General features: G+C 35.7%; 1 protein-coding gene, 1 long non-coding RNA gene and 1 pseudogene across 2 annotated transcripts; 1 reads left to right on the top strand and 2 right to left on the bottom strand.

The window, feature by feature from the left end:
• Positions 1-1,833: 1,833 nt before the first annotated feature.
• LOC110703886 lies at positions 1,834-3,469 on the top strand (annotated as a pseudogene).
• Positions 3,470-3,897: 428 nt separating this feature from the next.
• Positions 3,898-6,966, bottom strand: LOC110703968 (thylakoid lumenal 17.9 kDa protein, chloroplastic-like). Its single transcript, XM_021881770.1, has 4 exons — positions 6,603-6,966; positions 6,394-6,508; positions 4,802-4,871; positions 3,898-4,523 (listed from the first exon to the last, which is right to left on the bottom strand). Exons 1-4 carry the CDS (start codon positions 6,902-6,904, stop codon positions 4,303-4,305), a joined length of 708 nt encoding a protein of 235 aa, XP_021737462.1. The 5' UTR covers positions 6,905-6,966; the 3' UTR covers positions 3,898-4,302.
• A 3,899-nt stretch (positions 6,967-10,865) lies between these two features.
• On the bottom strand, positions 10,866-13,612 carry LOC110703846. The gene is made up of 3 exons (XR_002507787.1): positions 12,603-13,612; positions 11,230-12,345; positions 10,866-11,146 (listed from the first exon to the last, which is right to left on the bottom strand). It is a non-coding gene; the product is annotated as an uncharacterized LOC110703846 (long non-coding RNA).
• Between the last annotated feature and the right edge of the window lie 2,533 nt (positions 13,613-16,145).

The following is a 16,145-nucleotide window of genomic DNA, read 5'->3' as shown; positions in this document are numbered from 1 at the left end:
TAGGCATGGAGTATGCCACGTGTCATGACATAATAGGTCCAGGGTGGACGAATAAGTGTGTGCCACGTGGCAAGCCCTGAGAGGTCCAACTGGGGGACACTTGGCAGGACCTGATTGGCCCACGTGGCGCATTCCGATTGGTGGGAGCAAAATCCCCTAATCAAAAATGATACAGCTTAAACCTTTGGCAAACTTACTCGTAAGCACTACGTGGTTTTCACGCTTAAAACTCTCATTTTTCTTCGCTGCATTACTTCTATATTTATAGAATTCCTCAGCTAATAAAGTAGGGTTTAGCAAAATGATAAGTTCAAACAGAAATTCATTCTTATCATTTCAAAACCAAAATCAAACAGATTTAATTTTGTTTTTAGGAAAACCCTTTTTCTAATCAAATCCGATTTATTTAAAAGATAAAGTTTTATGAAAAAGATAAAACCGGGTAAATCAAATTTTAAAAGATAAAATCAAATAAAATAATTTTTCATAAACCTAAGTTTATCTTCTGCGAATTATTTAGTTTGCCAAGCTCTATCCGATTTCTAATAAGTTCTATGTATAACAACCAGATATATAATTACATCATCCTAGAAAAACAAACTTATCTTTAATACAACCTAAGTTATGAAGTCCATCTTTTTCGGATGATATCTCGAGCTCTGCTCTGATCCTTAGTTGTTGAGGTTTGCCCCAGCATTACACCGAAACCAAGTCATTACAACCCGTTGCGAAGTTCCTGTTGGAAACTCCTTGAAGTTTCATTTCTAGAACTCTTCTTCTGTATTTACTAATCATCCGGGACCTTCATTCTAAAGTTCCTCTACTTCAGTTCCTACTTCAACTCTTAGAGTCTACTAAACCTGCAAACTTCTCTAAGGTACTCTTTTGATGATTTTCTAGGAACTACTTAGCTTATCAATTGAGAGTGAGGGATATATAGCTTATCTGACTCCAGCTCCCCTCTTAAATTTAGGAGATTTTGAGGTTCTCTCTAAACACCCAACAGGTCTTACTATATTTGTATTAATGAAAATTTTATTAATATGATATATACTACCTCCGTTACAAGTTATGTACAATGATCGTTGCACATAATCTGTAACGGAGGTAGTATAATGTTATCTTCAATAGTTTTTTCATTATGGACCTAAAATTATTTAATAATAAAATTCGCACATAAAGCATGTTCATTATTTACTTTTTCTGGTCTAATTTATTTGTTCTTATTATTGTTTTTGATTTGATCAGTAATAAGATCTCGTGTAGTGCACCTTTTTTTATAATTTGAACTTATATGTTTTGATCCGGATTAATATGAACATATTTTTGCTAATCCGATTTGATTGTCTGATCCGATCAAAATTTAACCATATATGTATTGTAATCTATAAAGAAAAAAAGTAATCAAATGGTGTCTTGTTAAATTCGTAAAAATGTGTACTTTATTTTTTTTTTGTAATTTTCATAATATTTTTCATTACAAAATTAAAAATACTTAGCGATAAAAACCGCTCATAAAACAAAAAAGTATGTTATAAACATAGTTCCTCTAATCTAATACTCCCTCCGTTTTTAAATACTTGCTCCACTTTCCTTTTTCGGTCGTTTTTAAATACTTGCTCAATTTCCTTATTTGAAAAACTTTTACTATATTAATTAATTTCTCCCACCTAGTGAAACCACCATAATCATATTTAATTAAATTCATATTCTCTCCCCTCCAATTCTCCCCACTACTTTTATTTTTTACAATTTTTTATTCTTCCTTCTACCCCACTACCTCCATATTTTATTACTTTCTCCAATTTCTCCTTAAACTCCGCGCATGGAGAAATGGAGCAAGTATTTAAAAAAGAGGGAGTATGAAATAATTAATTTGATTCTAAAATAAAACAAGGACTAAGAACCTGTTCGCCTCAGCTTAATTTCAATTCAGTTTATTTCAACTCCAATCAATTCAGTTCATTCCAGTTCAACTTCTAATTTCCTTCTCATAAAATATTCATTTCAATTATATACAGTTCATTCCAGTTCAGTTCATCTCCTATCATTTCAATTCAGCTCCTATTAATGCAGTTCAACTCAGTAAATGTGAACAGATCCTAAGTTTATTATGCCACATATACTTGTATATTGTGTCAAAACTAGGGCTGGCAAACCCTGACCCGACACGAAAACCCGACCCGAAGTTAATGAGAGAGACCCGAACCCGACCTGAACCGAACCCGAACAACCCGAATTCGACCCGATTTGACCCAAATTTCATATTTCGTAATAATATTAAGTTTTACACTATTTTTAATAGTTTCTAAGCATAACCCGAAATCGACCCAAAATCTGACCCGAATTGCCACCCCTAGTCAAAACAAATAAATACTCCCATCCAAATTAGTTACGTCGCTTTCCTGTAAAATCATGAGCACTTAAATATTTTGTTTTTGTTTCGAAGGTGCTAGGCTCCGGAGGATTTGGGGTTGTGTACAAAGGAGAGTTCCCAAGGGGAGTACCAATTGCGGTCAAAGTTCTTAACAACAATACAAGTAAGACTGCTTCAGAACAATTTATGGCAGAAGTTGGCAGCATTGGGCTACCTACCATAGAAATTTAGTCAGGCTCTATGGCTTTTGTTCAAATAGCACCATGAGAGCTTTAATATACGAGTACATGGAGTTTGGGTCGCTCCATAAGTTGCTGTTCACTGAGATCAGAAAAACCATCGAATGGTCTAAGTTACATGACATTGCTATAGGAACTGCAAAGGGCATTGCATACTTGCATGAGGAGTGTCAAAAGAGGATTATTCATTACGATATTAAGCCCGGAAATGTGCTTCTTGACATTAATTTAAATCCAAAAGTGGCTGATTTCGGACTAGCAACACTTTGTAATCGTGATAGCACACATGTTATGTTATCCGGCTATAGAGGAACACCGGGTTATGCTGCTCCAGAATTGTGGACTCCTTACCCGGTTACCTATCGATGAGATGTGTACAGCTTTGGAATGCTACTCTTTGAGGTTATTGGGAGGAGAACAAACCATGACACTAATCTTAGTGGGTGTAGCCAAGAGTGGCTTCCAAGATGGACTTATGAAAAGTTTCACAAAGATGAGTTGTCAGATATGTTCTCTACTTGTGAAATTCAAGAAAAAGACAGCGAAAAGGCAGAGCGAATGGTGAAAGTTGCTCTATGGTGTGTCCAATACTTAACCCAAGGCTCGGCCAATTTTGAGCCTTGCGGTTAAATGGTTGGACGGAGGAATAGAAATTGATACACCCCCAGATCCGTTTGAGCATCTTCAAGACATGGAACTTGGAAGTAAAGACTATTCGAATGGATCATCATCAATTCAAAATAGTGATGAATCTCTTCCTCCACTTATAGCTTGGAATCACTCAATGGAACCAACAAGTCCTACAATGTGGGTTTCACTAGAAAACTTGGAGAAAGGAGCAAATACCTTATGAGGTAAAATGCATACTCGACAGTGGACACTAAACAATCTATGGATGACAAATGTATTATAATTTACTCGATGATATTTCATCGTCTTTTCGACACTAAACTTTCAAACCTTACTGTATTTTTCTGTTTGCTATACCTTATATCCCTATAATATATCCTACATTAGATTCAATATCTGAATAAAATGTGTGCCAATGTTTCATGAGTTGGATCTTAGATGTTGCTTTGATGATTGTGTAACGAGACTACTACAATTTCTGCCATTTCCAAGGGTATTCGGCCACGTTCTTTTGGACTGAATAGAGTTGAACTGAATTGAACATAAAAATAGAGATGAGTAAAACTGGACATCATGGAGATAAGCTAAATTAGTAAACTGTACAAAAATTCTGAAAAATAAGTTCAAAAGAATAGAGCCGAGGACTACAAGGGGCCAAAATATTAAGTTAACATTCTCCAAATGATCACAGATTAACAGCTCTAAGGATCTAGAACGAGAGTTGAAGGCACTATATTCGCGTCAAATCATTATTTGTACAAAATCAACACAATTGGAACAGAATCCAATTAAATTACCCAGTATGATTCCACTAATATGTAAATAATTTTTCGTTGTATGATACAAAAGGGTTGGTAGAGAAACAATGCACAGAAATCAGGTTAAACTTTTTAGTATCTCGCACGATTTACAACTATCCCTGGTAAAAATGAAAAATTACATATAACCAGAGAAATTATGTAAACTATGAGTGACTAGAATGACATTTGCTGAAGCTGGATCAATGTTGAAATCAATCAGCATGTTTCTTTTGACAAATTCAGTAGATCAGTGAATTCAATCCATCAAGTCCAAATTGGGAACATACCAACCTAACTGTTCTACAATTTTATTCATTCTCTCTTGCTGACCTTTTGAGTCCCCAAAAGCTGTGGTAAAGGGGTAGATGTACGTTACCTTGGTGGCCATACAGCGATAGGCTACAACATCTCCTTTCACCAGGAACTCCATCACATCTCGCCCAAATCCTCCATCAACAACAGCTCGAAGGTATTGTCCTGGGTGTCATGGTTCACTATTAGCTATAACTGTCTAAACTAAGGGGTTGAATTACTTCATTTTGTCAGTTCTCATTATTAGAACTAGCATGATGTAAAATAAGTATATCAGCCTTTTCCAATAAAAAGTCTGTAACATGTGCAGACATTGCTTCTCTTGCAAAGTTCTCAATCACAATCCAAATATGCTAATCCAATTAGATACATATAAGAGAGTAACCAAAAGATAAAATAAAAAACTATTTACAAAGACGAGGTAAATAGAATACTACGATTACCATTAGGTGTGTCTTCCACAACTCGTATTTCAGCATTTTTCTGTGTACTCAATATTGCTTCTTGCAATTTCTGCACCAGTTTTAAAAACAAAAAATTGTGAACTCTATGAGATGAGATTGGAACTCTGGGAGCACAGAATAAAATAGGATAAAAGATAACAAGCTGGTTTCTTCTTTACAAAACAAGCAAACTGATAGGAGTTATGACTAGCAGTTTCAATTTAAATTTAAATGAGCAGCACTTTCCATGAATGTGGTACATTCTGGCCTAAGGTAGCGAATCGCATACAAGTACAAGATGTACTAGTAATTTAGTTAACACTGGGAGTGAAGATTGGAATAGAACTACCTCCTCTCCTAAAATTTTCACTCCAAGCTTGGTCACGCCTACCAGTATAAGTATAAGATATGTTTTATAATATACTCCGGTGTTAGCTAAGTTCAGCTTTCATATAATCAATGGTGGTATACTAATATGATTGATATCTTGTTCGTCATCAGTTATAACAATTATTTTAGAGTAACATATTTCCAGAACTGCATGACCCCGATTCACTTTTATGAACTTCATAACCCTTAACTTATTTGCGTTATCTAAATATTTAGAAATTTCCTTAGCTTATTATATTCCTTAACTTATTCACCCTGTTTTAAATTTATTAAAACATACCTGAACTTTTCAGCATCATGTTCTGATAATCTGATTACTAAGCACTCAATAACCAAAAACTTTTACTTTTAATTTTAGAGTTATCTGGTCAATAAAATTGTTGTATGCTCCATAATTTCTTAGAGTTTCTATACAAAAAAATTAGAAAGATAAATCTTGAATTATACTTTCTACAATTCTTGCTTCTTAAAATCTATCCTGTTAAATAATTCCTTGACAACCAATTTCAGATCAATTGTAGACGAGCTGCAAGATGCACTTTAAATAATTGAACTCACTCAATCATGGATATTAGTTTATGTTCCAACATAAATAAGAGCATCATTCTACCCCTATGAGTCAATATAGCCATTAGTTTATAATTCTACCTATTTAACAAATCTTTATCCATTATCAACAACACTGACTCATTGATATTGAAGTTGCAAACTGTAAATTATGCTAATCGCTATGTCCTCAAAGGTATTGTTTCTGATCCTTTCAAGCATTATATCTTGCCACCATGCATGTCTAAGACCCTATCAGGCAACATATTCTAATAGAACTTTGATTGAGTCTAAACTTTACCAAATTAAACAAGTTCTTTCAATCTTACTAACTTTTCATTCCAAATTCTTTCCTAAATTATTGATTTGAATTACAAACCCCAAAATGGCTAAATGGTCATAACCCCATTAGTTGCCTCTAAAATGGAACGGATAGTAAAAAATGAGCAACAAAATAGTGTATGATACACATGCCACAACTAACCCTCAAATTGACCTCATCTCATTGAATATTGAATACCACACAATAAACTACTTGTATATTACTTCGTACAATCGATAAGAAAACAACAATAAACTAACCACATTATGACTACCTTTAACAATTCAAAATATTTCTGCTTCTATTTTCAATCCCAAATCATAAGAAATCATACCTGAACAGCATTTTCTGTAGAATCCAAGGGAATCTGCCATGGAAACTCAAAATTGGAAGATTTGGGGTTGGTAGTAACACACCCAGGATTAATGGAAGGGCAACCTCTTATTTTTCTGCAATTACAAAACTAATTATACCAAACAAAACAAAATTCAATCAAAATATAAAAATGGGAATGAGAGAATAAATCAATAATTAGTAAATTACCCATTTTCCAACCCAATAGGCAAGTTTTTGGACTGAGAAAAGGGAGTGGTAGGAGAAGGAAAAGGGGATGATTTAGAACTCAATGAAGGAAGAGCTAAAGAGGGTAATGGAGAACAAAGAGTGAAGGAGAGAGAAAGAGAGAGTGCCACTATATTGGTTAGAACACTGGGTTTCGAATTTTCGGTGGAAATTGCGGTGGTGGTGGTGGCAGAGGTGGGGTTGGGAGAGGTGGTGGTGGAGAGTGAGAGTTGAGGTTGAGGAGGTGGGAGTGGGAGAAGATGAGTTATTGAGTAGAAGCTCATCTTGGTCTTAATCTTTTGGGATTCTTGTGATTTTGTTGCATTATTAAGCGCCAATTTCAAGGATAATATGCGCTCAATTTACTGTTTAACATACACTAGGTGGTTGTTTGGTTGGAATTTTTGGAATAGATTGGATTGCAATGGAGTTACAATCTATTCCATCCATTTTGGTGTTTACTTAGACAAATCTAAACTTCTATATTTATTATTTAAAAACACAAATAGTGGCGGATCTTGGGCCAAAAAGTTTGGGAGCCAAGGTTTGATCCTCCAATATTTTGCTCAAAAATAACAATACTTAACCACTATGTCATAACTTTTTAAATGTATATTTCTCTAGTTTTTTTTACAGAGAGAGTGTTCTCTCTAGGGTTTATCTCTTGGGAAGGTTTCTACTTCTCTTATGAAGACTTTACCCATAGATCGGGCCTCTTTATCTCATCTCTTCCTTCTCTCTCATCCTTTTCTCTCTTTCTCCTCTCTTTGCGTTTTTTGGTGGTGGTCCAAAGGGGGGCTTGCCGGCGTTTGGGTTAAAACCCTTCTTTGTCGATGAGTCACCCATCCCTTTCTCTTCCTCGTTTTGGGCTACAGCCGACGTTTGAGTTTTACTAGTTTGGTCCTCTTGCTTTGCCGCAGATCGTTCTCCTTCTCCGACGATCTTCTAGTGCAGGTCTTCTTTTCGGGCTCCGGTTGTTTAGTGTTAAAACCTTGGTTTGATCATTTTGTTGTGGGCTTAAGGGGTTGGTTATGGCACTGTGCATCCACGTCCGATCAAGGAGGTTTTCGGATCCGGTGTTTTGGCTTGAGCGGTTCGATTGTAGTCTACTTCGTTGAAGATTTTATTTGGTTTGGTGTTGTTTTAGAGTCTTGTTTGTTTTTTGGTTTTTATTTGTTTGTGTGTCTTTTATTAATACTTGGTGTTTCATAAATAATTCACTTGTTTCCATGGATATTAATTAGTGTGTTGAAGATTTTGGGTTTCATAGTTCCTGTCAAAGTTGCGAAGAATGCGGGCGTATGTTTATCAGATTAATTTTGCATCAACAGATAGAATGCCGAAACATAATGAGCTCACAAAATCGTATTGCTTCAGATGAAGGGGATTTTTTTAAGGCTACTTTTTTAAAAATTTGTGATGTATTCAATTATGAAGATTCATGTATGTCTGTTAGTCTTCTGATATTGTCAGAAATTTTTGTAAGTGTCGTTAGGCATTATGATCAATGAAATCTTTTTCTTTCTGTCAAAAAATATTTTTAGACATTATATAATTACTTATAACCAACAACTTAGAAAAATTAAGGGGGGCTGAGCCCCGACCTGCCATAACAAAGGACCGCCTCGAATCATGCTTCCACGCCTCCCCAAGAAGCCATTTTTAAGAATTCGACGGGCCCGTAAAAAATGAGGGTCCTTCCCAAACAAAATCAGGGGAGGCAGCAACCCCCACCTTCACCGCCACGGCACGGGAGGATTCTTTTCGAACAAATTGGACAAAGGGATGACCCAGTCGAATCCACTGTTTAATATAGTATGCCCATCTCTGGATTCTGTCTTTCAAAGAGAGTCTCACACTAACCAACCAACTAAGATGGATTCAACTGGTTGTTTGGGTGCTAGAATTCCTTTCCATGCATGTTAAGGAAAAGCATAAAGATTATTTTCTGGAATGTGATGGGCTTCAACTGCTACATTTTAATATGTGGTCGCCTAGGTCACGAATCGCAAGCAAGACTATTTCGAGAAGCGCCTATCCACTATGAGATTAGATAGAATGTCCAGATAGCTCATCATAAAAATAGAAAGAAGCTCTTACAGAATTGAGATAGACTATCATGCCACATGGAAAATGTAAACTTTATTTTTCACCAATGTCACATGTCACCTCATTTAACCTTTCTTTTTTTAATCCCCTTTCTCATTTAAAAAAAAAGGGGAAATTCTACACTATACCCCTGAGGTGTTGGCTTTTCTAAGTTGTATCCCTCCCTTTGAAAAGTTCCATGCTCTAACCTCTAGGTCCCACAAGTGATTACAATGTAACACTACTATTATCCCTCCGTTACAACTTTCCGTTAGTTATATTTTTCCAACAAAGTAACGTTAGAATGGGTTAAGTATGGAGGGAAAATTTCCCTCCACAAGCATAGTACTCCACCCTCCTCCTTAAATTACCCTTCTTCTTCTTCTTCTTCTTCTTCTTCTTCTTCTCTATTTTCGAATTTCTTCGGCTAAGGTTAGTTTTTTTTTTTTTTTTTCAAATTTCTCATGCATGCACCATGTCAAGTTCTCGATCTTCTTTTCAATCCAAATCGAGTTATGCGCTTCAGTTTCCGGCTTTCCGCCTCCACATTGTTGTTGTAATACTCCTAAATTAGCGAAGATCAAGATATCAACAACCAATCGCAACCCAAGTAAAGCTTTCTTTAAGTGCAATGATTATGGTTTCTTCAAATAATTGGATGAAGGTGATATTCAATGACTGGGCAGTATGCAGACTAGTGACATTGCACAAGTTGTTGACAAATTAGCTGATTTGAGTAGAAACTTTAAGGATGCAGTTAACATAGGAGTTTTTATGTATATCATGTTAATGGTGATTATCTTGATTAAAGTTGGGTGATTTGATAGGATTGATGTAGTAGCAAAAAAAAATTTAGCATTATCATGTAACAACATTTGAAGCTATCCTATATGAAACTTATTGATATGATCTAAGAAATATTTGGGTTTTAATGTCAAATTATGCGCATCATTCATATTATACGATCCAATTAAGATAAGAAAATTAAAGGAGTACCATTTCATAGAATAAGATAATATCAGTTTCACCATTTGTTACACCCAAAAAATTATCACTTCAACATAATTACATAATAATCAATTCCAAAAAAATAACCCCTTGCTAATTAATTAAATGTTAATCAACCCAAAATGTAAACTCCATCACAGTAGAATTTGTTAAAAATTAACCCGAACAAAAAAAAAAACAATTTTATGCAAAAGACCATATGACATTCGAAAAAATCAGAGCATGGACAACCTCTTCAATATTTTCCTTCTTTTTGGGCTGATGTAGCCTTCCTCATTGTTTGTTGCTGCTGCAGTAATTGGTTCAGGTTAAGTGGAAGCTTCTGCGGGGAATGTTGCTTGTTTGCTTCTGGTTCTTGGATTGGTGGTTGAAGGAACGGGTTAGCTTGAGCTTGGATTGGTGGTTGAAGGTACAGGTTGGCTTGAGCAGGCTCTAAGAACATGTTGTGGGGTAGATGCTTGACTGACCATCATTTCAATCAGGTTCCCATCATCTTCATCTTGTGAGTTGTGATGCCTTGATCTCTTTCTTACCTTGAAAGCTTCTTTGGTCTTGAACAAACCTGATTTCTCTTACATTTCCTTCTTAGTAGGTCCACCTTTACAAGTCAAGGTGTTAAGTCCAAACTGCTTACAGTTCCCACATTGGACAGTTGAGAACCTCTTGCCTTTTCTTTGTTCACCCTCCTCTTTCCTCCTGTTCCTAGAAGGACTGCCTACACTTCTTTTCATAGTTGGGGGGGGGGGGGATCAGTTTAGGAACATCTAGGTCATGCCAATGTTGTGGATCAGGTATGGGCAAGATATTGCCTTTATAAGCTGCCTTGTATCTAGAAATAGAGTACCATTCACTAACAAAATCCAAAGGGTCTTTCCCAACATGAAGTATAGCTCTTACTCCATGCTTGCATGGAATTCCTTTAATTTGCCTCCTACCACATACACAACTCTCACACATTGTTTGGATAAAAGGAAATGGAAGGAAAAGAAAGGGAAGGGGACAAAATCTCTTGTTTGGGTAAAGGACGAGGGGAAGGAAGGGAAAGGAGAGGGAGGGATCCTTTTTCCTTATCTCTTTAATAAGCATAATACTTGCAAAATTGGAGAGATTTAGAGGAAAAATGGAGCTCACCTCCCCCCCCCCCCTTCTCTTTTCCCTTCCTCTTTTATCCCTCCCCTTCCTTTCCTTCCATGTTTCCCATCCAAACAAAGCATTAGTGTTTAGAGAAACAAGTTGCATGCTTCTCCCATCTGATATCTCATACTCTATCTCATACTCTCCCCTCCCTGATGGATATGCATGACAAAGTCTTGACTCCCTTCTTACAACTCTAACTATTTCCCTAATGTTTGGACACACTCCCTCTTCCTTCCATTGCTCTGATAGTTGTTGTCTTGTTGGATGTCTGACCATAGCAATTCTTCTGACACCTGTACATATATAGAAACTTTAATTGAACATACAAAATTGTAAACCAAACTCCATTGAGTTAAAGTTAGTATTTTTTTTGTACCTTCTAGTAAAGTTAAAATAGGGTATGTCTTGTCAACTCCTATGGTACTATTGAAGCTCTCCACAAAGTTGTTGGTGTTCTCATCACAGCGTAAGTTTTGGTCAAACTTAAATTTTGTCCATCTCTATAGTGGGCCCAAGTCTTTGAACCATTTATCTGATCCAAGTCATTGCATGCAGCTTTCTGAACTTGTCAGAGAGCTTTTTTGAAACTAAATGCTGAATATGCATTAGTCATAGCCCAGAAGAGTTTGTGCATGACCACACCAGGATACCCAGTCTTGAAGTTCTTGGATAGATGCCTTGCACAATACCTTCTGTCACAAGTTGGCCAAATTTGATCCAATGATGGATCAATTCCCTTGACATATATAAGAAAAAAGGACAGCTAGTAAACAAGTATTCAAGTCATGGTAAAATGCAAATGAGAGTTAGTAGAAACACCTTATACCTATCACTCATTATTGTCAAGTCATCTCTTCCTATCTAAGTGAGTATGTTCTTCAAATGAGTAAAGAACCAACTCTGGCTACTTTTATTCTTTAAGTCAATCACTACTACTGCAAGAGGGAATATCTCATTATTCCCAGGTAATGAGACAGCAGAGAGTAGTACTCCACAATAGTTGCCTTTCAAGTGGCAACCATTCACACATACTAAGCCCCCTACAACCATTTATGACCTCATTGAACTGAGCAGCAAAACTTATGAATATGCATCAGAATTGAAGAACTCTCTCAGATTGTTGTAGTGTTTTCCACAAGCAAAATGCTATAGAACCTTGGTTTCTGTCCTTAATCATCTCACAATATCCAGGTAGCTCCCCATAGGAATCATCGTGTCCACCTTGTATCATTTCCTTAGCCAAACCCTTCATCTTGTATAAGCTTGAACGTGCCATTCTCACACCAAGCAAATTTCTCCCAAAGTAGGTTATTCAGTGCTTTACCTCTAATGTCAGGTGTAACCCAGGGTATGTTGGCAACTTAACTTCACTCTTTTTAAACTCCTCACACATCTCATTAAGCACATCATTTAACAAACATCTATCTATATCATCAACCTTTACACGAACACACTTAGCACGATAATGAATTTTAAGAACTCTCTCATCCATCTGCAATATACAACATGCAAGAACTCTTAAAACACTAACAATTACGAAGCACTACAACAACCAAATACAATAATTACCTTCTTATCTCAAACACGCAATCAAACATGGATTATAACCCCACCCCCAAAATTTTTTCATGTAAACCATTAATTCAAACACATCTATAGCTATTTTCAACAAATTACAACATCTAAAGCCTAAATTTATGCATAATTCAACAATTAAAAAAAGGGGAAATCAGGGATGCAATGGGTTACCTTTGACAATCCTTTTATGCAGAAATGACCAGAACCTTCACCCACTTTATCTCCAACCAAATGGTGATTTCGCTCTTCATATTTTTTCCCAGCAAAATTTCTCAACGTGCAAATCACTCTTAGAATTTAGGGTTTTTGATCAGAAACAAGTGAGGTCATGAATGAATGAATGAAACACGGAGACTCGGGGGGGGGGGGACTTAAATGGAAATAGAGGGAAAGTACAAAAGTTAAATGGCGGCATTAACTATCTCTAACGTCCGTCATTTATGGTGACTAAGTAATGTTACAACGTAATCACCTGTGGGACCATGAGGTTATAGCGTGAAACTTTTTAAAGGGAGGAACACAACTTGGAAAAGCCAACACCTCAGGAGTATAGTGTAGAATTTCCAAAAAAAAAAAAAAACACTACCTTTAATTCAATACATATATGAATGTTGTTTGTTCGTTTACTCTCCCCCAACTTATTAATATCTTCTATTTCAGAAAAATAAAAAAGAAAAGAAAAAAGCTTGGGAAATTCTCTTTGGTAAACCTCTAATTTTTACTTTTCTCAGTGGTAAATTGCAAAAATTCTTATTATCTTTGGTGAATCTAAATTATTGGTTACCATTGATAAGTGTTATTGTAATAAAAATTCTTAACTATAGTTAGTTTTTATTTTTTTTAATAATTAAATTATTATAAAAATATTTTATTTTAAAATAATAAAATCAAACCGGCCCTTCCCCCACCCAACCTAGCCACCAGCAGCCCCTCCCCCTGCCGGCGGCCAGGCCTCAGCCAAAGTCGCCCGACCTCCCCCCCTCATTCGGCGACGCCCAACATCCTCCGCCCCACCTTCTCTCTTTCCCCGCATCTTGAAACGTCCCATCTCACCACCTAACGGCCACCGCTGACCGCAACACTAACCAACCAGAAATCTAACCTCCTTCTCCGACGACTCCCCTCCCCTTTTCGCGCGGCCCAGGAACCTTTAACCCCACCCAAAACCACCCGAAAACCAAACCCATTTTCTAGGTTTAATTTGGATTCAATACCTAAATGGGTTTGGGCTTTTTGTGTTTTTGGGTGGGGTTTAGGATTTCGGGGCCAACGAACAAGGGAGAGGGGTCGTCGGGGAAGAGGGAAGATTTTCTGGGTGGTTAGTGCGGTCGGGGAAATGGTACATGTTGAGATGCGGGGAAAGAGAGAAGGTGGAACGGGGGAGGCTATTGCCGGTTGGGCTTGGGGGAGGTTGGGCGTCCCCAGGTGGGTGGGAGAGGACGACGCACCGACGATGGTGGGTTGGGCACCGGCCGTGGGTAGGGGTGACGGAGAGTTAGAGGAATTGGTGATCTTGATGATGATGATGAGTTAAGTGAGGATATTTTAGGAATTTTTTTTATTTAAAAAAAATGTTAACCATGGTTAAATATTAACTAAATTGCTTCACTAAGTTCACCATTGAAAAAATATAACAAATTAAAGTTTACCAAGGATAATAAGAATTTTTGCAATTTACCACTAAGAAAAGTAAAAATTAGAGGTTTACCAAAGAGAATTATATCCTTCTACAATTACATTTAATATTCATCCTTTATTCTCCTTTATAAACTATTCATTTTTCCAATTAAAACATATTATAAAATAAAAATTATATTGTATATCTATTAACAACCCGTGCATTGCACTGGTCAAAAGGCTAGTTTAGTATTTTAAAACACAAACAACAAATCATTTAGGGTTCGTTTGTCATTGCTGTAGTTTTCTATTTTTTGGTTTTTTTGTTTTTTAAAAGTATATGATATGTGTCATATAATGAATAAAAAATTATTAAAACTTAGTAAAATCATGAAAATTTTGAAAACTGACAACAGAAAAGTGGAAACACATTTTTCTTGTTTCCTGTTTTTAGTTTTCAAAAAAACAGAAAACTGAAAATAAAAAATGATGTCAAACAAGCCCTTATATGCTACATGTAACACCCCCGATTTACTAACTGAAAATAAACAAGAATTAAAGGAAATATAAACAACCTTTAAATAAAATTGCGAAAGTATACACCTAAATCGGAGGTATCACCGACACACTTAACAACCTGTCGAGTGTTAAGGCTTACAAATCAATAAATACAACCCAATAAATTTAGGTGAGCTATTTATACAACTTTACAAACTGGTTACAACATACTAACAAAACACTTGATCTCCTTTAGCTACAATCACTTGATCAATCTGCTTAAATAATCTTGACTGCTCACCATTAAGGACAAATTCCAAAATAGATCGTCGCAGGACCACCATAAGAAAAAGACATGGCTGCAAACAAAAGTAGCACAACAAAATAACACACACGTCAGCAAAAGCTGGGGAATCACCACATATCAGAATATAGAGTATAATATAATAATTAACATTATTAGATCAATTAAACAATTTAGTTCGAAACTACATTACACACTGTACTCTGAAAATAACCTTTAACAACTCAACCTCGAATAACAATAATCCTTTACTCAACTCATAACCAATAGTGTGCCATGCTCTTTGCTCTATACCTATCCTTGGACATGGGTAATTCGAACAAATAAACCAACAAGTATAAAAACTTGAATACTCCCAATAATTAGAAAACACCTTGAACCAGACCACATACGGGTCAATTCCCACTGTAGGGGACCATAGAAAAATAAATAAAGATTGTACCTCATTCTTAACTCATGATCATTATCTCATTACCAACATACTAAGGACTAGATCTATAACGCTGAGCCTCGAACCAAGAACAAAATAATCATTCTCAATCTTTTGATCTCATACATCGATCAAATAACCATTCACAAATTAATAAATTAAATAATATCTCAACAGTGGCATGTGTTCCCAAATAATACAACAATTCAAACTCGATTAAATCATAGCATATCTCAACTCTTATAGGACAATCAAACTAGTACCAAATTTAATCAAATCTCAACCCAAAAATAATACTATGCATTAACAACCCTAAAACCTCGATAAAACAATACTCCCTATAACAACAACATTAAAAACCCTAACATAAATAACACAATCAATTAATACGACAACAAAATCATTTAATACAACACTTTAATCAAATATATATAAATCTTGATCATACAAATAAATCATAAAATTTACATATAAAAATACAAAATATAATCAATACAAACAATAATTAATGATTAAATAAACAACTCCAAGGATCAAGATTCCTGTGATTACATATAATAATACAATTAAATTAAACAAACATCTCAAAAGAAGTTTGTGTGATTACCTATTGTTTTTTTTTAGCCAAATACTTGTGCGACCAAACTCAGAGTGCTAATTACACCATGTTCACAAAGACCCAAAAAAAAAATTACTCGCATGGACGAACTTGATGAAGCTTGGTCAATTGCAAATTTCACATTGGAAAGTGGGAGAATATATAGATTTAAAGGATGAGTAAAATAATTATCATAGATTCACAGTCTCATCATCATATTAGTTTGGTTTAGCAATCTCAAGCAAAAGTGAAGGAACGTAATAAAAC

Source organism: Chenopodium quinoa, unplaced genomic scaffold (assembly GCF_001683475.1).
Source record: "Chenopodium quinoa cultivar QQ74 unplaced genomic scaffold, ASM168347v1, whole genome shotgun sequence".
NCBI lineage: Eukaryota > Viridiplantae > Streptophyta > Magnoliopsida > Caryophyllales > Amaranthaceae > Chenopodium > Chenopodium quinoa.
The sequence above is the reverse complement of the archived record's forward strand: the minus strand, read 5'-3'. Positions and strand labels throughout refer to the sequence as shown.